The sequence below is a fragment of the Pezoporus occidentalis genome, unplaced genomic scaffold (genome assembly GCF_034315485.1).
Source record: "Pezoporus occidentalis ecotype Australia unplaced genomic scaffold, CSIRO_AGI_Poc_V1 ctg2, whole genome shotgun sequence".
Classification (NCBI taxonomy): domain Eukaryota; kingdom Metazoa; phylum Chordata; class Aves; order Psittaciformes; family Psittacidae; genus Pezoporus; species Pezoporus occidentalis.
In genome coordinates this window covers 155,245-178,805 of record NW_026913855.1, presented here as the reverse complement: position 1 = coordinate 178,805, position 23,561 = coordinate 155,245, and the positions used below count along the sequence as shown (strand labels likewise).

General features: G+C 40.6%; 1 protein-coding gene across 3 annotated transcripts in view; it reads right to left on the bottom strand.

Moving 5' to 3' along the window:
• The window catches only part of FBXL7 (F-box and leucine rich repeat protein 7), a 179,845-nt gene that overhangs the window by 10,683 nt on the left and 145,601 nt on the right, over window positions 1–23,561 (bottom strand). The window contains exon 1 of one of the 3 annotated variants that reach the window (XM_062617673.1): window positions 2,750–2,923. The exons of the other annotated variants lie outside the window; for them this stretch is intronic. Within the exon in view, the coding sequence (XP_062473657.1) occupies window positions 2,750–2,834 (85 nt within the window). The 5' untranslated portion in view covers window positions 2,835–2,923. Of the gene's footprint in view, window positions 1–2,749; window positions 2,924–23,561 lie in introns of those variants that run through there. 3 annotated transcript variants of the gene reach the window in all.

Genomic DNA, 23,561 nt, shown 5'->3' with positions numbered 1-23,561 from the left:
CAGGCTTTTCAAGTACCGCTGGGAGGGGCTTCCTGTAGCACTGTCTGAACCTCTGAGGGTTTCCTTCAGGTTTTGTTCTTCACCATTTCCTGAGTGCTAGCTAACAGGCTGAATCAGTCTGAGACAGGGCAACTTAATGATAGTATGAACTTAATAAACACAGCCCTGCAAGTGCAAATGAAGTTACTGACTGCAGTTCTCAATACACATTTTACACACACACACGCCCTATACAAACATTTCTTTTCTTGAAAAATCCCAGCTGTTTACAAGCCTGAAATGCAGCTTTACATGTTGGTGATGTTAGAAGGTAAAAAACTGATTACGAAGCAGCCCTTATACTTCCTATAACCTGTTCCACCCCTTTGTCTCCATGATTACCAATCTTTTGTGCAAGACACTTTCTACTAAAGCTATGCTTAGGCTCTGAAAATTGTTTGTTGATGTAAGAAAAAAATTCTTACCAATCTTTAAAGAAATCTCAAAAGATGCGTGCCAGAAAGAACCATAAAAGCTGACACAGAGGGGGAAAATGCACTGGAGGGAATTTTCTTATTCCATTAGGAATCTGGCTTATTTCAAAAGATTCTTCTTCCCCCCCCCCTTGTTTTCCAGTTAATATATACATCTGGGAGAAAAGAGCCTTTAAATATATATCATTTAAGCTAAGATCTAGTCTCTGTTCCTTCTGGCATTGACAACAATATGCAGTCTCTGATTTCAGAGCCATAGATGATGAGGTATTTTCATCATTTCACCAGCGATGCTCACTAACATGGGGCACTTCATGTCCAGACCCCAGCATGGACATTTTAAAAAATGATTGAACCATTTTCCATGCTTAAAGCATGACTCCATTCGACCACACCTTCCATTATGGTATTGCTGTTGTGCCTTTCTTAAAGCGAATCTATACTGAGCTCCTCAAGCTAACAAAATTAACATGAGAACCTGGGTGAATATCTATCAAACTTCATATTCTTATCTGACAACTAAAAAAGATCATAGAATCATAGAATCGTTAGGGTTGGAAAGGACCTTAAGATCATCTAGTTCCAACCCCCCTGCCGTGGGCAGGGACACCTTACACTAAATCATATCACCCAAGGCCTCATCCAACCTGGTCTTGAACACTGCCAGGGATGGAGCATTCACAACCTCCCTGGGCAACCTATTCCAGTGCCTCACCACCCTAACAGGAAAGAATTTCCTTCTTACATCCAACCTAAACTTCCCCTGTTTAAGTTTTAACCCATTACCCCTTGTCCTATCACTGCAGTCTCTAATGAAGAGACCCTCTCCAGCATCCCTATAGGCCCCCTTCAGATACTGGAAGGCTGATATGAGGTCTCCACGCAGCCTTCTCTTCTCCAGGATGAACAACCCCAACTTTCTCAGCCTGTCTTCATATGGGAGGTGCTCCAGTCCCCTGATCATCCTCGTGGCCCTCCTCTGGACTTGTTTCAAGAGTTCCATGTCCTTTTTATGTTGAGGACACCAGAACTGCACACAATACTCTAGGTGAGGTCTCACAAGAGCAGAGTAGAGGGGCAGGATCACCTCCTTTGACCTGCTGGTCACACTCCTTTTGATGCAGCCCAGGATACGGTTGGCTTTCTGGGCTGCAAGCGCACACTGAAGCTGGCTCATGTTCATTTTCTCATCAACCAACACCCCCAAGTCCTCCTCTGCAGGGCTGCTTTGAATCTCTTCTCTGCATAGCCTGTAGCTGTGATCTGCGATCACCACTGAGGTATTTAGCAAAACTAAGGCAAGAATTAAACCAGACTATGTTCAGGCTCTGAAAAGTCAGTATAGCTTAGAAAAACAAAAAGCAATTGGCATTCTTGCCAAAACATTAGATAAAAAATAATGTGTGCAAGAAGCATTTACGCATAGTACAAGGATGTCACTTAACATCTCTTCAACAACAGTGCTGCATACTTATTACATATTTTACTAAGTGCAATGTGAGTATAGGCTTCACATTTTTACCACAATACCATCAACTTCACTGCATGCCAAGGAAGTATTCCTTTTACAGAGACTGGGGAAAATGGGAGCCTAATGGCTGTAGCAGCTACAGTCTCTGATACAAAAGGGAAGAGAAGCAGCTGACAGTTTTATATAGGGGGAACAGTGCAGGGTGATTTAAGTAGACACTTATGAATTTGACGGACAGATGTCAGATATGGCTGTGTGCCCTTAAAGGAGATTAGGTAAAGGGGTTAGCTAGGACAGCAGGGTGGAACAGGACCATTTACTTTCTAAGGCCTTGGGCACAAAGTCTGAGAAAAAGTGATACCTACAAAAGAGCATCTTCCGCACCACAAACATGCTCAGGCATTTCTCTTAGGCTAAGTCACCCTTCTGACCTGAGTTCCTCTCAGCTCTGGGAGCCCCGGAGGAATCAGACAGCCCATAATAGCAAAGAGGCAGCTGAAACAAAACTCACCATGCAAACCTGCACAGGGCTGCAGCTGGCAAGTACACCAGACAGAAAGGGTTGCTCAGCAGAGATACCTACATGATTTTGCAGCCTTTTACAATCAAGAACATACAGAATGAGAAACTGAGTTGAATGAGCTCTCTTGTCTCTCTCCAAGTACACCAAGTACACTTAAACCACCTCCGATGTGCATGTCTGCCCTGTTCTTCATTTCCAGGGACATTACTCAGCTCACTGAGGTTCCTGTTCCAGTGTTGTCACCATATCAAATTTCTAAGTTTTAACTCTTACCCAGCTCACACAAGAAGCTCTTTCTTGCCCCTCTCCTAGTGATTGCAAAAAATGAGAGGTCTCTACTGTTCCTGCAGGGATTTCTCATACGCATTTGCTCAAGCCTCAGCCCTTTCTTCCTTGTCCCATTACTAATATTCTCAGTTTCTCCTAGTTATTCCTTTAAATTTTTTCCAATCTGTGTTTATTTCTGTTAAAGCACAATGCTCCAAACTGAGCACCATGCACCACCCCACCACACCAGCAGTGGATAAAGTGGAGTCCTTCCCACCTATGTTTCCTGGAAACCATGATGTCAACCTTCCAGAATTCAACAGTCTTGGAAGGATGATGCATTCAGTATATGATTTAATGTATTGCCTGCATTCCAACATGCCATACGGCTGCCTGGCCATTTATATTCTTCATCAACGTTTATATAAACTATTCGTCTTTCCCACACCTGTGTCCTGAGAGTCTGATAAGTTTTCTCTCTCCTTAATCTTCTATGATTTTCCAAGAGCATTTTGAGTTATGAACAACCTCTTCAAATTGTGCTCATTTTCCGTTTTTCAAATATACTGAAGGTCCAATACCACAAGTTTTAATCCCTTCCTCTGTACACTAGTAGTTTTGTGCCTCAATTCAATTCAAACAAGTGGCTTCTGGAGAGGGATGGAAAGTCTAGCAACCTATTAACAAATAATGTAGTGTATCAGAGCAGATCCCTAGATGTTTCCTTCTTGAAACATCATCACAGTTGACAAATACTCAGAGATAACTATGCAACACACTATTTCCCTTCAGTGGCCACCTTATGACGATTTCATTTAGTCAGTATTTCACTTCTGGCTTGCTTCCCACACAGCCATGAAAGAGTCTAAATAAACCTGAGATACGCTACAGCTACTGTCTCCCAATCACTGGAAAGTTTATTCCTACCAACACAGAAAATTAGATTGAAAAGTAAAGTAAAAGGAACAAAAAAAAAACTTTTTCAAAGGCAAAAACTTGTTTCTTATGCTGCGAGACCTTGTAGGTGTGCAACTCTCCTTTAGAGAGCAAAGATGTGCAACAAAGCTCGATTTTTCAGTGTAAGAATAAGCAGCCTTGGAGCTCATGAAGTAATCACATCCACATGCTCTTGGAAGGAATGGTTTCACAGAACTTAAAATAGCCTTTTATAGTTTTTAAAAACCTCCCATAGAATGTAATAACAAGCTGTACCTACTGTACAAGACTAGAGGCATTGTTACAAGACCATGTGGAAGAGGGATATGTTAACTTAAATTTGAAGCCATTTCATAGTTGTTTCTGTGTGACATTTTACACCTTGGATTATACTGGTGTAACTTCCCTGTGATGTCGAGCTCCAGTTTTCTTTACTCTATAAACTCCTTCACATACATTTGGAGACCTGATCTTGCATTCCTGGCATATTCACACTAGATACTTAAAGTCAAACAGCACTGCAAGTGAAGTAATTGCTATAGTATTATTAAGCAAATAATTCTTCCTTACAATGCATTTTTTAAAAGCTGAAGTTAATTTCCCTGCTACTGACTTTGTCCCCTGCCACTTGGCATGAATTAATTTTATCCCCATATTTTTGAACAGAGCTAAAAATACAAAAACTGGGGGGGGGGGGGGTAAGAAAAAAAGTATTCCACTTATTAGTTTATGAAGTCAAAGCATCTTAACTTTGCTTTTGGTACCACTGATGACACCAGCACATCACTTCTGAGAAGAGGGTTTGTCAGTGCATCATTGCTGGGAAATTACACAGAGAAAGATGGGATAGTGCATTTTTTCCACGTTCAGTAAACATCTAACCCAAAATGAATTCCATACACACTTAAGTACAAGTTCTTCTTAAACCCCTTCAGGACAGATCCTCTCCCAGCTCCCTGCAGTATGCCATGGAGCTCCTCCAGCTAAGCTCATTTATGTGTGCATTAGCAAGGAGTACAGCCCAGAAAGAGGAGCTCTGTGGAACAAACATGCTACTCCTGGAACCTAACATCCACAGGCCTGGGAACTGGGTGTTAGTTTTTGGATTTCATCCGCAAACCTGAATGTTCAATAGGGGTTGCTTTTGGCACTTTAGGTGTCCTGCCAGAACATATTTGTTGCTTTAGTTTCACCTGAGAGTAACTTGGCTCACATACTTTGCGGTGGCAACTAAAACACAGCAAGCAGGGGGTAAAGGGAGAGTCAATTCCAAAGTGACCTTTGGACAATGAACAAAAATGCTAATGTAGAGGAACCCATTGGTCATTGAAGAACCTCCTTTCCACCTCCTCCAAATCATAAGTTACCACTTCCCAGCCTAACCCATAGCACCCAGGGTAGAGACATCCTGTGCCCTGTTGGGTTCTCAGGACCAGATTATTAATTGACTGGACATATTACATGTCATTGTTTCCCATTTTCAGAATTGCCACCTGTGGAGATACAGTTCTTTGCTGTTCAATGAGTTACTTTGAAATGTGCAAACCAAATGTGGTTAAAATGAAATAAGCATTTACAAGATGCTTATATATAAGCATTTTCTATATACTTGCACGTAAAGGTTTAAGAAGACAAAAAAAAAAAAAAGATAACAAGTTTGCTTTCAAGGTCATACTAAAAAGCTTGCCATCCTCTCCCTCCACCTGATAAGCTATAAAAAAGTCTTAATTAACCCAGTAACCCCATCTTCATCTTCATGAATACAAAAAACCTTCCCAATTCATCCAGAGAATAACCTGATTCAGTGAAACAGGCTTACAACTATATTCTATTTTCACTTTGAGTTACTCTGACATACTGCAAGGTCAAAATCTTGTCAGGTATAACACTTTCACGCCTAACTAGGCAACATTTACATGTTCCACTTCTTTAGGTATTGATTTTCATTTTCAATTTAAACCCCGCTTTACATAAATATAGATGAGCGCACATTGCTCAATACTGGTTCTCAAGTTATGCATAGATGGTCAGAGCCAGTTACTTAGAGTGACACTGAGCAGGAGCAAAAAGATCCTGCTGGCTTTGAATGATACGCTGACATGAAGTTTGTGCTGATGAAATTTATTTATCTTTACAGCTTATATAGAAAACTGGAACAAATGCCTAATGGTTCCCAGCTTCAAAATGCAGAAATCCACCCAGCTGCTCCAATCAGGTGTAGCTGTTCCATGATTTCATCTCTCAAAAATGTAAGAATTTGGAATAAAAGATGTATCCATTTACATTATTATAAAACTTCAAGTTGCTGGACATAAATTTATGGGAGGAAAACAATCTCAAAATCCCCAGTTGCTCCTGTGGATCAAAACCAAGATGACCTGCAGAACCCTGAAATGTAGTTCCTGTAGATGTGTGTTGTTCTGAAAATAATATACAAAGCAGAGGAATGCATGCCTCTGGGGAAAGCCTACAATATAATCACTTTGCTGTGCAATCAAGATGACTTGCATCCAGGTGGTAGCAAATTCTACAGCAGACAAATAGTTCCCCCAAGGATGACTGTTCCCAGCATATTCACCAAAAGTGAATTATTAAGGTAAAAGAACATTGTTTTTCATCATCAACTACTGGCATTGTAAAAGTGCAGAACTCTTAGATATGACTGACTTTGAAATTAACAAGGAATCCAGGATGTGACCTCCAAAACTGGAGACATAAATGGTAAGCAATAGGCTAAACAGAAGAACAAATAGTAACAAAAGATTTAAAGCCAAAGCTGTGCTCCTTTATTAACACTAAAGTTTAGATGCTAAAGATTCATTAGATCAATTTAAGTTAGAATAGTCAAAATATCCTTCCTAAAAAGCCTTCAAGCTTTATAAAGATAGCTTTTGGTAATAATCTGGAGACAGCCCTCCAAATTATGGCACACAACTGTACACAGCACAAGAGGACTCTAGGTAAAAAATAAACAACAAACCCCCCAAAACTAAATGAGAAGGTAAACCCAATCCTAACTCAACTTAGTTCAGCCCAGCTCCTTGTGGATTGTCCTGTGAGATACCCACAAGTGCCCACCTGGTGTACCCAACTGAGGAGTCATGTATCAATGCAGATAACATATCCCTCTACCAGCTAATTTATCAGTAAGGGAGTGACAATAAAAGACCACCTAAAGCTGCTGCCAGTAGACAAGAGGGCACACCTTCTGTAAAAACCAATGCTTGCTCCAGGGTGAGAGAGGTGAGCTATTTTCAATAGTGTAGGAGAAATACCTCAGGGGGGTAAGAGTTCCAGGCTTTACAAATCAGCAGAAATGTTTACTCCCAGTCTAATGCTTTTGCAGACTAGAAGGGCCTCTACCATGAGCCTTGCCTCATCTTTAGAATGGCACCAGATTACAGAAAATCAGCAGAATTGTGTGTGTAACTGAAGGCTGACCTGCAACACCTGCTCCCGATCAGCTCAGATACATTTACACTTCAGTTTCCAAAGTTTATTTTCTTTCCCAGGAGTGAGATTCTTTCAAAAGCACCTGCTATCATCCTGGCAAGCATTCTCTCATTTTGTTGGTGAATAACTCATTTTTAAGGTTGCGTCCCTCCTCCCTTTTGACATGTGGCCAAACACAGAAAAAAAGCTGGTCTCTAGGGTTTTTTTTAAGGAAAGGTAGAGAACTTCACTTAGTTCACAGTTTTACTTTTCTTACAAATACACAATGCCACCACTTCTCTTACAGACAAAGGAATAAAGTCAGCAAAGAACTGGCCAAAGCCAGCTCCCCAGCAAATGTCCTCTGGGACCTGGGTAAGAGCACACTCTGAAGAGGATAAAAGAAAAGAAAGGCAGGTCTCCAAAGCAGAACCCTAGGACACCAGCACAATCTAACTTACCCGACACCTCTCTAACAAAGATACATAAACCAAGGGGTTTTCATAATAAACACATCGTAAGAGCCCTGGGTTGACAGTCAGCAGACCCCTCTTCTGTTACAAAGACAAGCAATATCCATGCAACAACGCGCTGAGCAAGCACGTAGTGCTTATTCAGAACCACAAGGATTAGAATTTTGTTTATGGGAAATTTGGGAGTTAAGCTGGGAAAGAAACATGGCCACTGGCAGCTTTCTCTTACTAGAAAATGTGACTGGCTCAGGCCCAATTGCACTATGTTACATGGATTCCTGACCATCAGTGTGAAACATCCCCAGACTGTGTCAAAACAGATGGTACTTACAACTGCAAAAGCAGTGCATTATCCACCCTCTGAAACCCAGCCCTGCTGTCTGAGGTCCCCCTTGCTGTGTCTGTGACTCGTGATGTATAAATTGCGGACTGCTATTTATATGCAATAGCATATGGTACTCTGACATTTAAGGAGTATCAGATGTACATAAATGCAAGTAAATCAAGAATTCAGCACTCTGTATTTATGGCAACTTCAATAACTTCCCAGTCTACTGAAAGCTACGATAAGTAATTGTCTCATCATGCATAAAGTCTTAACTGACTGTAATTATTCTTTTTCATACATTGTGATTTTAATTTACTGAATTGAGATAAGCAAAATTATTCACCAGTCGTTTTCATGTCATTTTGATTTCATTAAATCAAAATCAATATGCATAAAAAGAAAATGTGATATTTGAGTCTATACAATTGCTGAAAGAGTTACTATTCAAAGCAAGAACTCCAGCATTATCTAAATTATTCAGCCTTTTATTTTTCATGTTAACCTAATCTAACTATATTAAACACCATCACTGATTTCTAGCGCTATATTCAATTTCAAATTTATTGTCAGATTTAATATCACTAGCTTATGGCGATATCTTGGGGAGTAGACTTCAAGACAGGACAGCAGCAGCATTTGGAATCAAGAAGTATTTGGCGTCTTGACAAAAAAGAAAGGCCCTTTTCCTTACAAAGCCCAAGAAAAAAGTGAGTCTGGCAGGGCAATCTCATCAATGTATATATAAATACCTGAAGGGAGGCTGTAAAGATAATGGAGCCAGACTCTTCTCAGTGGTCCTTGTGGACACCAAGTTGAACAAAAGCCAGCAATGTGCCCTCACATTAGTCTTCACAGGCCAAGCACATCATCCTAGACTGCATTAGGAGGAAAGTTGTCAGCAGGTCCCTTCTGCTTAGCACTAGTGAGGCCACACCTGCTGTGCTGTATTCGGTTCTGGGCTTCCCAGTACAACAGAGACATGGACATAATGGATAGGAATGCCATAGTGGGGATCAAGGGATCGGAGCAGCTGATATACGAGAAGAGGCTGAGAGAGCTGGGGTTGATTATCCTGGAAAAGGCTCAGCGGGGATCTTATCGATATGTACAAATACCTGAAGGGAGGGTTTATCAAGATGGAGTTAAGACTCTTCTCAGTGGTATCCAGTGAATGGTCAAGAGATAGTAGTTTCAAATTGAATACAGGAAATTCCCATTTATACAAAGTGAGAGTGGTCAAGCACGAGATCAGATTGCCAGAGAGGTGTGAAGTCTCCATCCTTGAAGACAGTGTCCGGAACAATGTGATGTATTTGACCCTGTTTTGAACCAGAGGCAGAACAATCTCCAGAGGTCCCTTCTTTCAATTCTCCTCCACATCCCCCCAGGAGTGGAGGTGGAGAAGAGGGGGAGTGAGGGAGCGGCTGCATGGTTCTGAGTTACTGGCTGGGCTTAAACCACAAAATAAACTCAACTATTCTGTGATTAGCAATTCAGTTGAACTCATCAAGCCTCTTCTTTTTGATGCTTTGCATAGAAGAACAAACTGTGCCTAATTAAAGAAAACTCTTGTGAAAATATCCTAATAAATGTATTAATTCACAAACTTCAAGAGAAGGGCTTAAGTCATCTTGACCTGTGTAGCTGAAGATCAAAAAAGGGTATGCTAATACCCATTACCGCCAGTGTATGCAGGTAGAAGACAGAGGTATTGGAAAAGCTACTGTAATTGAGAAAGTCTAAAGAGCAGAGACTAAGAGAAAACATTGTAGTTGAAGGTTAAAAATTATTACAGTACACAGGTAGGTCAAGGCATAGGCTGCCAAGAGGGTTATTTGGGATTGACATCTACTAGAGCTTTCTAGGAAGCAGTGAGATTATAAAACAAACACACCCCCCTCCAAAACCCCCCCAAAAGACCCAAGCCAAAACCAAACCAAAACAAAAAACACCAAAAACCACCACAACAACACAGACCAAAACAAGAGAGGAATTCATCTGTAAAGAAAATTCTGCTTTAAGCTGCTGCTTAGACAAGATGACCCAAGAACTTTCCCACTCGTCATCATCAGCGAGCCCTGATTTGTCAGCCATCTTTGCCTTCCTAAAACAAAGAAAGATTTTGCCAGGTGCATGAAAAATGAAGGATGGAATTACAGTGAGTAATCAATGCTTATTTTTATCAGGGAAGCTGTGCCACTCTTTTCCACCAGGTTGGCACAGATACATACGTTGTTGTGCTGAGAAGCAATGCCTTTGCTACAACTTTGCCAAGGTTGTTTCCGTATACACTTTTACAGATTTTGTACTCTTGATTCATAATATGCCGACTATTCATTTCGGAAGAAAAGAGGATGAAGTTCACAGCAGTGTACATGATCCACAATAACATTAAACCCTGCTCATGAGGGCTGATAAGACTGCTACTCTTCAGTAAAGAAAACTCCTCAAGATGCTCTCTTTCTTTCCTGTAACACAATGAACATCTTGGAACTTAAGTTTGAAAGACAGCATTTGCTTGCCTCAGTTCTGGAACTCCTGAGCAGCATACTCCATCAATAGTCTTCAGAAAAAGCCTCATTCTCTGCAGAATAGAGGCTACAGATTTCTTGGTGGAATGTATTACATTAACCTTGGGGACAAGGACTACCTGACGTACTAGACTGGCACTGAAGTGCTAGTGAATTCACATGTGACTACATTCAGTTCAACTGATGCTTTTCCTTACAAGACCAATTTCAGAAGTTAGACTGTGACACAAAGCACACACAAAAGTTATGCTCTGTTAAGCCGCAAAGGGAGAAAAGCAGTCCCCAGTTGGTGTGCTACTATTATATTTAAGCAGCAAAGTGATGACAAGGTTGTGTTTACAGGATGTGTGATGTAAATTAAGGTACATATAATGAGCCTTGGATTCTAGAAAAGGCATTTAATACTGTGCTACACTTCCACTAGGTACTGAAGTTTCAGGTGAACAAATTATAGTAATGACTTCATCTTCTCCTTCATAATTGCACAAGACTTCAAGTGAAAGAGTAACAAAAGTAAAATTTATAAAAATGTATTTCTAGCATTTTTCAGTATAATTTGAAAACATGGAGCACAGGCAATAAAGAGAGATCACAAAGTCACATTTTAAAACTTCTAATGAGGCAGAAAAAATTTATATTAGGATATGTTTTAGAAACCCACAGTGACTTCATATTTCCCAGCTTACTGGATTTACAAGCAAAGAGGCTGAGTTTCATCTCAATGCTGAGTACTTCCTGGGATGTGCAGAGTACCAGTAGCTACCATAAGCTCAGAACAGTCAGTGTCTCACCCCACACTAAATCTGAAACACTTCTGTGTTGGTTCAGTCTTTCTGTTCTATTTGTGGCAAAGAGAACTTTCTAACATCAGTAATTCCCTGGAAAGTATTCCCCTCATTTCATTATACTGAGCTACACTCCACTCATACTGGATTCATAACTATTTATAGCATGTGCCATGTATAGTAACATGACACTGTGAAAGTGTCAGAATGAGAAATGCTGAATTAAGAAGTGAAATGAGATTGCAAACACCAGGCCACTAAGCTACTACAATGTAGTTATAGCAACATATACTTATTCCTTCATTCTAATTCCATTTACAGAACACATGAGCTCAGGGAAGTAATAAAAGTGATATTACATACAATTGTGAAAAATGCTTCTGTAACCCTCAGGGTGATTCAAGAACTAGTGCAAAATGTTGAAGCTTTCACTATTTAGTATCTTATCCAGTTTGGAAGACAGTAAAATCTGTTGCCAGTTCCTGACTAGCCTTTAGTTTGTGGGGATGGGCATCTGCATCACAAGGCATCCCTCTTGTTCAGTTTAGACTGACTGTTTTGACACAGGACATGGTATGAAATGGAGGTGACAAAAGCATTGCTCCTTCTGAAGAAGGACATTTTCAACGGCAGGAGTGCACATGGCAGCTTGTGTCTTACAGAGGTCTCTCTGCACTAGTACCAGAGCACTGAAGTCCTTCCATTTGAATCTCAGGAGTTAAACTCTCCCTAGGAGCATCTCCATACCATGTGAAATGACCCTTTTGTTCACTGCCTGCTGAAATGGGAGATCTCTACACCAACCTGGAGATGGAAAACCAGCTATCAATGATCTCTCTCTCCACCAAGTTTCTTCAGACGTGGCATTTGCAGTATTTGAATTCTGCCACTACAGCATCAGGCTGTGATTTAATTGCATCTAACTCTAGCATGAAAGTAGCTCATACCTTACAGAAAGGTGTCTGTTCCCAGCGTTTGCCTTAGCAGAGGGCAAGACTGATGGACAGACTGGACAGTTCATGTGTTCACAGTTATCCTGTATTGAACAAAACCTGGTCTTGACTATCCTTCCTCTTTAAGTAAAACACCTTATAAGGCTTTGAGTTTACTGAAATGAGGTAACAAACACATACATTGCTGAACTGATACTTGACTCACAAAGCTTTTATGTTGAACAGCCTCTGTTGATTTAGAAACCCCTATTTCAGAAACTCTGGAAGGAGAGAAGCCTATATTCCTAAGTGACCTGCTATGTTATAAAACAGCCAGAAACTACACAGTAAGTAAAGGCTTCAGAGAGACATGCCGTGCCTCCACCCATGAGGGCTGATCATTAGGTATGGACATCAGCTTTTCCTTCTCCTGAAACAAAGGTGGGATGTCTGCCTTGGGACTGAGCCATGGTTTTTACACACCCCAGGCAATCAGTCACTTCATTTTATATCTACAGCACTCACCAATGATGCTACTGAGTCTTCTTTACTGAGTATAATAAGTTTCATGCAAGTGCACATGTATCTGGGGAACAATTCAGGCAGAATAAGTTATTTTAGCTGAAACTACAGCTGGCAGAGCCTGCTCCTTTGGCAAATCGCTTAAGTCCTTGTAACACAACAAAGCTTCATCTCCCAGCAGCACATTGCAGCAAGCCTTTCTGTGAGCAGCTATTTGATCCTTGAAGGGAATTTAGATTTTTGTTTACAGAAAAGCTCCAAAATGTCAAGAACACAAAGCAATCTCATTACACTTGAACTATAATTAGCAGACTTGCTCTACACAAAGGTATGGATGAAGGTTATGCTTCTACAGCCTGTGCAGCATAAAATTACTGCTGGTACCAAATTGAGATCTAGAAACACATCTTGGCAAATGGTCTGGGTAACACCACCTTTTAAGATAGGAATGTGGGTGGACCATCTGTGGTGTGCATGTGTAAATAAAATGCATAAAACCAGAGGATGTTTCCCAAAACTTATCTGGTTAAAAGGGAAGAAAATCATCACCCTCTAACCAGTCACCTTAAAGAGGAAAAAATCCTCAGTTAGATAAACTCACAGTCAGAGGCCATGAGCCACCTGCTTTCAGGCAGGCTGCTGCAGGCAGTGACCCACACTTCATGGGGTGCACGTGAGCTCACGGGTGCTGCCTCACCAGCTGCAAGGAGCAACATGAGGCCCCATGAGGTGAGAGCAGAACATGGATGCACCCCAGATGGGGCAGGGGGAGACTGTAACCTACGTGTGCTGGTAGAGGTGTGTGTTTCTGTGTACCTGTGAAAGAGATACTAGAACTTCTGGGGATTAGTTAAAGCTGTTTATCTGTAGGCATTTAAGAACATTAATTCAGTGTTCAGGGTTGTGATTTATCTGTGACATTACTGGTACTGATCCCAAATGTGCAGTTTATTGACTACTGATTAATTTCATGTCACTATTAAACTGCTTTGATCCTAATTTTGGTTTAAGCTACATGAACTGAATACTACCCCACATGAACTAACACATACATGGCTGTGATTTATCATTCGCTGCTGTTTATTTCTGTTATACTCCTAAGGATGAGGAAACTGATTTATAGCAGGTGTCAACAAGAGTTTCAAAATAAAGCTAGGGATTAAAGTGCTGTTTAACCAGCTGCAACACGCCATTGCTTAGAAAAGGTGGGGACAAACCCCAAAAACACTGCGGATTTGCAGAGCACCAGTAGCACTGCATAGTGGAGCAACAGGGAGATACTGAACACCTGCACTGAGGAATCATGTTCTGCCTTGGCAAGGACTGCAGCTGATTCAGACTCTGGTTCTCCAGCAGGGAATCACAACTTTAGTATAATCTAATTAACTCTCCATACATATATGTGTATTATTTCCATATATAGCTATATTTGGCTATGTCCATAGGCAGATTACTATAATTACATGTGGCCAGAAATGAAATGGCAGCTCTGAACATTTTCACTTAGTATGGAAAGTACTGGAAACTACAGAAATGCTATGACTGAATGAAAAGCTTACATTTCATTTATAAAAGTGTGTGCCAGGGAAAACTTAATAATACACACCTAATATCATTTGGGAACCAAATTTAATACAATTAGAGGAATTATTTAAAACGTTTCTTCTAGGAAAAGGTGTCAAATTCCTCATGAAGATATTTTAATCACACAATTAAAACAGATTTTTACTCTATTAGCTTTCTCCCCTTATTATTTTTTGCCTTAAATTATTTAAGATCAGGAGCTGACATGCTAAAATAGATGAGTTTCTTTGAAGAATTATATATATATGACAAAAATAATAAAATATCAGAGGCACACCACTTCTTAGGCTGAGCTAAATTTAGCTTATTATGCTAAAATTAATTAAAATTAATTAGTTAAGCCACAGAATATTCCTCTGACAAGTATTTGGTATACCTTTACAATAAGGGACACTTACACAGGCTTCACCTGCTATGTTTAAAACTAAGACACTTTGTGATGTTGTTGCTCAGAAAACAGATGGATATGACCTGTAAAACTTCCAGACATTCCAAGCTACTGAAATACTATAACTGTAAACATACTCCACAAGGAAAACAGCTTCCAGTGTAAGTCCAGTACATCCTGTAACTCAGGCAGGCAATGCCCCTTCTCACTTTTCTGGAAGTAATGTTACTTGAAATTGTGCTAACCTATGAGAGGCAAGACTACACTATAGTCTTTTCCAGGCTCCTACACATCTTTTAACTGAATTCTCCCTTATTAAACATGTCTCCCCATTCAGCAGAGTGGCACAAGCACAGATGTGATAAACCCTGAGAATGATTTTGGGTTGTATCTGGTCTTCAGGTGAGCTCCAGAGCAACCAGACAGGTGATGCAGCCTGGGGATGCACTAATGCAGGACCAGAACTCCCAACTGTGGGAAACGCAGAGCCAGGGGTGGCTGCAGCTGTGGGACACATGCAGCAGAAGTGGGACACATTCCCAAATTATGGGAAGCATAGTGGTTTCAGAAGATACCACGTGCACTGAGCTGGCTTCAGCATGGCGGTGTAGAAGTGCTGCAGTTTCACTCATTTCCTTTTTGCGTGCTCTCTGTTAAAAGCCATAACTCCACTGCACAATCTGATGTAAAAAATGTCATACAGATAATGATGAGTGGAGCCAGAGGATGAAGCCAGACGTTTATTCTTAAGCTTCAACCAATATAAACCGCATTAGGAAATTCAGTTTATACTTAATTGCGTCTTTTAAAATAAGCTGTTATAACTATTGCACTAACCTACAGTGAATTCAGATGCTGTTGGATGTCTTGGCAACCTTGATATAAATTAATTTTCTGCTTATTTCAAAGCTGTATCCAAAAGAAACACTGCATCAAACGTATTTTTAAGACTTTCGCCAGCATGTGCTTTGACATCCAGGCATTTTTTACAAGTTAGAGTGGTTGTGAAGCTTAAGCCACAGACCTGATGCTGCTGCATCTGACAGATTGACCACTTGAAGAAAATGAGTTCCCTGTCTTCTGACAACTGAACAGAACATCTCAGCTGCTTGACTTCATGCTCCTTACACGTACGCTTGCATTCTTGCATCAACCTAAATTACACCAGTTATCCATGAGCATGCCACTGTATTAACTGCCCCTGCATTCCCCAGCACATCATTGGCAGCTTACTTCTATCACATCTAATAATGATTTAGCAGCCTGAAAAGCAGCTCTCAGATGGCAAGCACAGTCTCGTTGCAGAAGAGATCTGTTTACTTGCAATTGCACATTCTGGTACCAGTGTGTTAAAGTCAAATGAGGTTCACAAAGCTGCAGGAAAATTTCTTTCCTCACGGGAGTATTATAGGTTGGCATGACCACATGGTGCTACCAACCTGACTGTTAGATATCCCATGAGGATGATGCAGAATATGACATACTGGACACTACAGTAAGCAACGTACCTAATAGTTGTGCTCACACCTGCATCTTTCTCTGTCCTGAGATCCCTCTAATACTCTGAGCATTCAGATATAGCTGCTAAAATGCAATCTGTTGTTCTCCAGCACTAGTAGTAAAAAACATGCAGCCGGAGGCAGGCATAACTTGTCCACCATCACAAGCAGCAGCTGCAGAAGATGAAATCTGAATATGCAGATAAAAAGTGTTCTAGTTTAAAGAAATTAAAAAAAAAAAAAGAAGAAAAAGAAAAAACAAGCAGATTGCAGGTAACATCACGTTCTCAAACTTCTCAAACACCTCAAGAGATGCTAGCAGACTTGAAACACAACTTTCTGGGCACACCACTGTACTATGCAGTTTGGAATCACAGGCATCTTGCAAGCAACTCTGAAAAAACTAGCAACCGTAGGGTTCATTATCTGAAATAGTTTCAGTTTTCAGGTCAAGTTTTGTTTGCCTGTATGACAGAACACATCCAAGCTGAGACATGCTATGAAGATTCTGCTATTAAATAGATAATCACAACAAAAGTCTGTCCAAGAGGGAGACTGCTTAACATTCACTCATTAACTGTTTTGAAATCTTATCAAGGAAGACTTGATGTCACTTTAAAAAAGCCCCAACAAAACAAAAGAGAAACTGAAACAGGTAAGTTAACCAGCCTCCCTTAAAACATGGAGTTACCTACTGTCAGAGGCCTGTGCCGAGGATGAAATTAAAGCTTTTACCACCACTACCATTTGGCCAATATATGACACATTTTAGTTTTCCAACTACTGGATAGGTAAGATTTAAGCTTTGTGCATGAGCCTTCCACATACAAACCCTAACATAACCCATTCACACCACAACAGAGATTTGTCTTCTACGGGATGGTCAGTTTGTGCCTCTAACTTCCCTCAGGCACAGCACCCTCAGTCTGCTATGAGCCTATTTGTTTGTGCCTCTATCAGCACACACACACTCACAAGGAAACTTGGCAGAGGCTCACAAAATACACAACTTAACAATCAAGGGCCTTGTTGAGCTGGACCTTTTATTGAACACAACTCCAGCCCTTGTCTCCCCTCTCTGTTTATAAGGCTTACCAAGTATATAAACTATTGCTCTTAAATTATGAGGACCCACATTTACGAAAGCAATTATCCTTTGTTTGTTTAGAAAGGCTATTTGTCTTTCTCCTGTCTTTTAAATGCCTCCCTAACTTCTTTGTCCAAAACAAAGCAAAATGTTTGGATTTTTATTTGAGGGTGGGCTCCATCTGAGACTCATTTAATGAGAGGAAATCTCTGCTATAACTATTGGACAGGGGGAGGAGCAGGAGGAAGAGATCAAGTCTTGACACAGTTCAAATGAAAGCTGGGCAAGGAAATTGTTTGGAGGAATAGATAAAAGTTTTTGGTTATATACCTCCAGAAAATTCATCACAAAGTTGGGCTGGTTTTGCTTCCAAAAAAATTGCAACATCACAGTACACATCAGTTAATGAGCGCCTCCCTGTCACTGTGTACTAAGGCAGGGTAGGGTTTAAATACTTTACTGGCCCTTATGCAGTCTGTTCAGATGAGATGGAACGTAAAAACTCACTGCTGGGGGGTTAAAAAGACCATGCTATCCCTAGAGAATGGATTAAATTATAACTTTGAAAAGAACAAGATATATCTTTGTAACATTGCTTTATTCAGAACTAATACTGCCAACATAAAACACATCTGAGGTCTGCAAGCAAACACACTTGGCTGTCTGACTCCACTTTCCAGTGAGTTGTCAAGTACCAAACATAGATGGATTTCCTTTAATGGTTTCAGAAAAATGATCTTGCATATCAGTTCTGTCATTCCTGCAATTCCAACAAGACTTTAAGACCTGAACAGTCCTGCTGCCTGCAGCCAATTGGCTATTTACCATGAGGACTGCTCTTCCTTCCTCTTCAGAATTTGCATCACACACCCTCTGTTACACAAGGCAACACCCAGACCGAGCTTTTGAAATCATCTATTAATGAAAAGAAAGCTTAGTTGCCTGGAAAGCCACAGCAGCTGTATGGAAAGGAAACAGCAAAGTGACGTAGCTCCCCCTCTCCTCAGCCACATGCCTCCTCACTGTCAGTTATGACTGAAACTGTGCCTTAATAGGGGGTGCCCTGGGTCAGAGAAACTCTCCATCATACTTGAAGTATGAAACTCCACAGTGGTCCCTCTGAAAGAAGAGAATGGGACTGACCTAGAGTAGCTGACCTTTATCCTGGGGGTAAAGTGCTGCTGAACTGTGTCAACAGAAGGGAACACAGTGCTGGTGGATGCAAGGAAAGCCTTTTGGTGGGCTGAGGCATTGCACAACCACCAGTCACTGGAGCGCAGAACAGAAATGCAGCATGGAAAAAGCCTTCCAGGAAAGTGGCAGCTGTTTTGTTCAACAAAGCCTCTTGAGAACATACTTCAGAAGTGAAAAGCATTTTGTAAATTAGGGAATTCTTAATTATACAACAGGGAAAACTCACTCCTTTGAGTAAAGTTCAGTGGTTGCTTTGCTGTCCATGCATCAGTCACCCACCACCTCGGAGACCTTTATTCATTAAAATGCAAAGTTTTGATGTAGAAAGAGAAAAGCACCGCTCACTCACAGGCTGAAAATGCATTTTGCTCTGTGTAAGCCAAGATCACTGACACTCCCTAATATGGTTCCCATGTCCAAATAGGATTAGCAGACATCCTGTAGGGGAACTTCATGACACTTGTCAAGTTACAGTAAAGGAACTTATCTTTCATGATGCATTACAGTCTCAACAAGGCATCTCTGAAATAAAATCACAAATTCCTCTTCTTGTAGAACCTGCTTTCAAGGTTAAGTAAATACAGCCGTCTTTTGTAGAAATACAAAGTATTACAGAATCATAGAACCGTTTAGGTTGGAAAAGACCTTTCGGGTCCTCAAGTCCAAATGTTAACCCAGCACTACCAAGGGCACCACTAAACCATGTCCCTAAATGCCACACCTACACGTCTTTTCAAACCCTCCAGGGCTGGTCATTCCACCACTTCCCTGGGCAGCCTGTTCCAATGCCTGACCACTTTCTCGGTGAAGAAATTTTTCCTAATATCCACACTAAACCTCCCCTGGTGCAGCTTGAGGCTGTTACCTCTTGCTCTATCGCTTGCTATTTGGCAGATGAGACTGACCCCCACCTAACTACAGCCTCCTTTCAGGTAGCTGTAGAGAATGGTAAGGTCTCCCTGAGCCTCTTTTTCTCCAGGCTAAACAACCCCCATTCCCTTGGCCACTCCTCATGGACTTGTTCTCTTAATTAATCATGAAAAACATAAAGATGAGATCATACAAGAGCTAAATGCCATTCTACTTTCCAGAAGCAACCTTTCTACTCCCCAATCCTCTACTTTTTTTTCTTTTATACCATCAACAACTGTTTTTTATAAAGTAACTTTACGCCATGTCCTAAATATGAATTTTATAGAAAGCTTTTGCTGTAAAAGAGTTGTCTGGTTTGATTAATAGCCATCTTGAACAGGAAATACTTGTATAATGTTGAATACATCTTGGACACAGATCTGGCTCACAGTAGGTCTTTTGTGCTGCAGAGACTAACCTGGAACTGTTCCCACTGATACTGCTCTAAACAATCCTGCTGAACTGCAGAGTACGGATACCAGCATCTCCTTCTGCTGAACCCAGGACAACGTTTTAACCTATCCAGCTGGAAAGGGGAATTTACTGAAGTTCCATCAGCTACAGACAAAAACAAGAAGCTGCCGAGTTACTGAGCTGTATAAACTGGCCTTTCAGTCAGAAAACCTCTCACCCCATCACACAGCTCAGAGGGCCAAAATACAGACAATCTAGGGTACTTGTGGGCCGGCAAACAAAATGTCTGCAGATGGCAACCTCAACCAAAAATAAAAGTACTAAAAGTGGATATAGTCCACTTGAGTTTCCAGGAGATGGCTCTATTAATGTCTACCTGGAAGGTCCTGAAATAAAAGGACAGTCAAAAAGAAAAGTGGGAAGATCTCAAAGATGAACTATTTATTTACAAGAAAAGGAAACAAAGTAAAAGTTACCAGTTGCTTCTTATATGGACATTCTGGACATGAAAAGAAGGATCCTGACAGTTTAATATGTTCATAAGTAATCTAGAAAATGTGGTTAATAGGAAAAAAATGAATATGATTGTTGATACATTAAACTCTTCAAGTAGGTAAAGATGAGAGCTTACTCCAAAGAACTACAGAAAAGTCTTAATCACCCTCTGTTAGCTGGACATTACATTGTCATATAATTTAATTTAGATATGAATGAAATTCGTTTGGATAACTTTCAGGCATGCACACATAAACAGACAATTTTCCATACAAGTGAAGTAGTTTGAGCTGACCATTACTATTGAGGAGTAAGAACTTTGGATTGCAGTAGACAGTTACACACTGTAATTCCAAACAAATATCATCTCAAACAAACAAATAAACAAAAGAAAGCAAAAACAAAACTCTCAGGAAGGAATAAAGAACAGGAAAAAACAATCATCATCACAGAGTAAGTCAAGTATGGTGTGCAGTCCTGGTCCTCTCCTCTCAAAACACTTCAGTATAAGCAGGAGCAGGCCAGAGGAGGACACTGAGAACAAGCAAAAATAAGGAACAGCTTTTGCTTGAAAAAGAACTAAACATTTTTCAGTTGGAAAAAGAGACAATTGAAAAAGAATATGATGAACATCTTTACAGTCACAAGGGGCACTAAAAAGTTATTCTCTTGCACTAGAGAGTAAAGGAGACAAATCAAACTAACTATTGACAGGTTCAAAACAAATGGATGTGAGACGGTAACTATCTCTGGTTGGTGGATGGCAGCATTTGCAGAGCAAGACCTACCATCTCTCCTCCTACCCTCTTCAGAATGCTTATACTTCTTGCTCCACTCCACCACTGCTTTAAATCTCACTCCTTCCTCTCCCACGTGGCTTTTTAAATCCTGTAAGAATGTCATATAAGCACTTCTAATAAATATAGAATGGAAAACACATTATACTGCAAAGTGTTAAGAGCTGCTGCCTCTTCAATACAGAGTATTGCAAACATGATTAAAACTGATGAGTGTTCTCAAGCCCTAAGGCTGACTGGAAGGTGCAACTAAATGTCTCTTTTTATAAGAACAGCTGGAGCCAAATGGTTGTGAAAAACTGTTGAAGGCCATAAGTCAAGAAAGTAAGCTGTGAACTGGGTCAAGAAAAGGTTAAGTTGTAAACAGGCAATCTGGCACTGAGGACTAAAAAATTAATGTGCAGTCAATTGCTTAAGTGAGTAAATATTAGGCTTCCTAATAAACATGTCTGAAGGTAAGGGAAAGGAAAAACACAGCAGGAAATGGGCATTTTCTGACAACAGCACTAAAGGTAGACCCTAGGCAACACACACAGAAACACATTTAACTCAAGACTGAAGTGTGTAGTGCATAAGCAAGCACTACCATAACTGCACTAGAGACTTCCTGAAGGTCAGAGAACTGGGAAAACAATTCTTAGACTAAGTTTTGTAAACAACCCTCCCAGTACCTGTATGCTGGCCAATGGCTCAAGCTAGCATCACCATAAGCAAATTTTGAGTTCTACAAAGCTGACAGAGTTGTCTCATCATGTTTTTTAAATTTCAGACAAAGACCATCTGTAAAAACCATACAGTTGATGTGAGATCCCTGCTTGACCACCAGCAGTGTTATACAAGAACTCAGGTGGAAGAAAGGGAACTTTTATTTCCCCAGAAGGTCCTGCAAGACAACAGCATCCAGAAAATGGTTGGTATTTGACACTACTTTTATTAAAATCTAGTCAAGGAAGAAAGAAGAATATTTTCTGAGCTAGCCAAACATCGAGTTGAGTAAACAGTACTGTAGCAGGTATAGGACAAGGAAATAACATAATACTTTTAATACTAAAAGAATCTAAAAGTTATTGCTTGTTATTGTCAGAGGAAAAAAAATGTAATACAGAAGAAACAGTTCCCCTCTTCAGGGCATGAGAGGCAACAGAAGCTGAGGAACAGGCTCACAGAAGCCCAACCTGGGGATGTCTAATGTGGAAAAAGCAATTAATTTCCAGTGAATGAAGAAGCAAAAGCTGCTGTTGTCAACTGAGAAAAGGCAAAAGGGCACTAGTGTGGGCAGGAAGAATGATCCTCTAGTTAAGTTACCATATCTGCTCCAGGGCTGCAGACAGTTGTTGGGCAGCCTAATCCAGTAGTGGTGTTACTGCACAATTTACAGAATAACTGTGCAGTGGTATTTTCCCAGAATATGTTCTTTCCCCTTCAGCATCTCTGCACTCACACACATGCCTTAGCTTCTGCAGTAACTAGAGGCTCCCCAACCCAGACACAGAGTACTAGAGAAAGGCTCCCAGGCACTACCGTGGCTTGTAGTGTTTTGTGTTGCACACACCAAATACTGCACAGCCAAAATGTGATTAATCTTCCTTGAGTGTACTTGTGTTACCACAAGTAACAAGCAGCACATAGTTACAATATCAAGCAGCCCTAATTAGGGCCAAAGTGTGGCAACAAGCAGTTTTTGCTGCCTTACAGCTGTGAGTAGCTCTGCAGCAGAGCTGGATTGCTGCTAAAGCAGTGTAAGAGGCAGAGGGTGCGCCGAGAGGCAGGGGACCGCACACCTGTGCAGTGGTTTAACCCCAGAAAGGGAAAAGTCAGCTTGAAGTGAAGGTATGTCAGTGAATTGTTCATGCTGACCTTCGAGGCTGCGCTAATTTTACCAGTGCAGAAAGGTCATGTTTGCAATAACGAGTAATTCTATCAAAATATTTTAACAGTAGTGCCGAGAACACACTGGCCTTGTAATTGATAAAACAAGGAAACTCCACCAAGGTGTTTTTAAAGAGCTTAGTAAGACGGAGAAGGTAAGAAAGCAACTTGATGAAAAAGCAGCGAAACAAAACACATAATGCAGAGAGTTCACCAGAGTTCAGTTTTCATATATGTTATACAATATTTTTCACACTCTTGCTGCTTCTGAAATGGTCTGCTGTACTCCAGGAACAATGAAGAGCCACATAAATGAATAAACAACCTAAGAACTGAGTTCCCTTTCAGCTATTTGCAAAGAAACAGGTATCACCTGAGAACTTTATTACAACTTTTTATTAAACACCTGTAGGGAGCAGTACGAGGGAAGTGAACTAAGCAGCAACAGAGGCATTCACGACTTAACATCAGAAAAGCAATCACAGATATGTTTAGATGCTCAGTCTGAATCACTAGAAATACAGTACCTGTGGTAAGGAGGCACACTGCCACATCATGAAAAACCACCACTACCTTTAACGATTTATAGGATACATTATCAGTGAGGCAAATCACTATGGTTGGGCTGACAACTGAAGTATTATCAAGA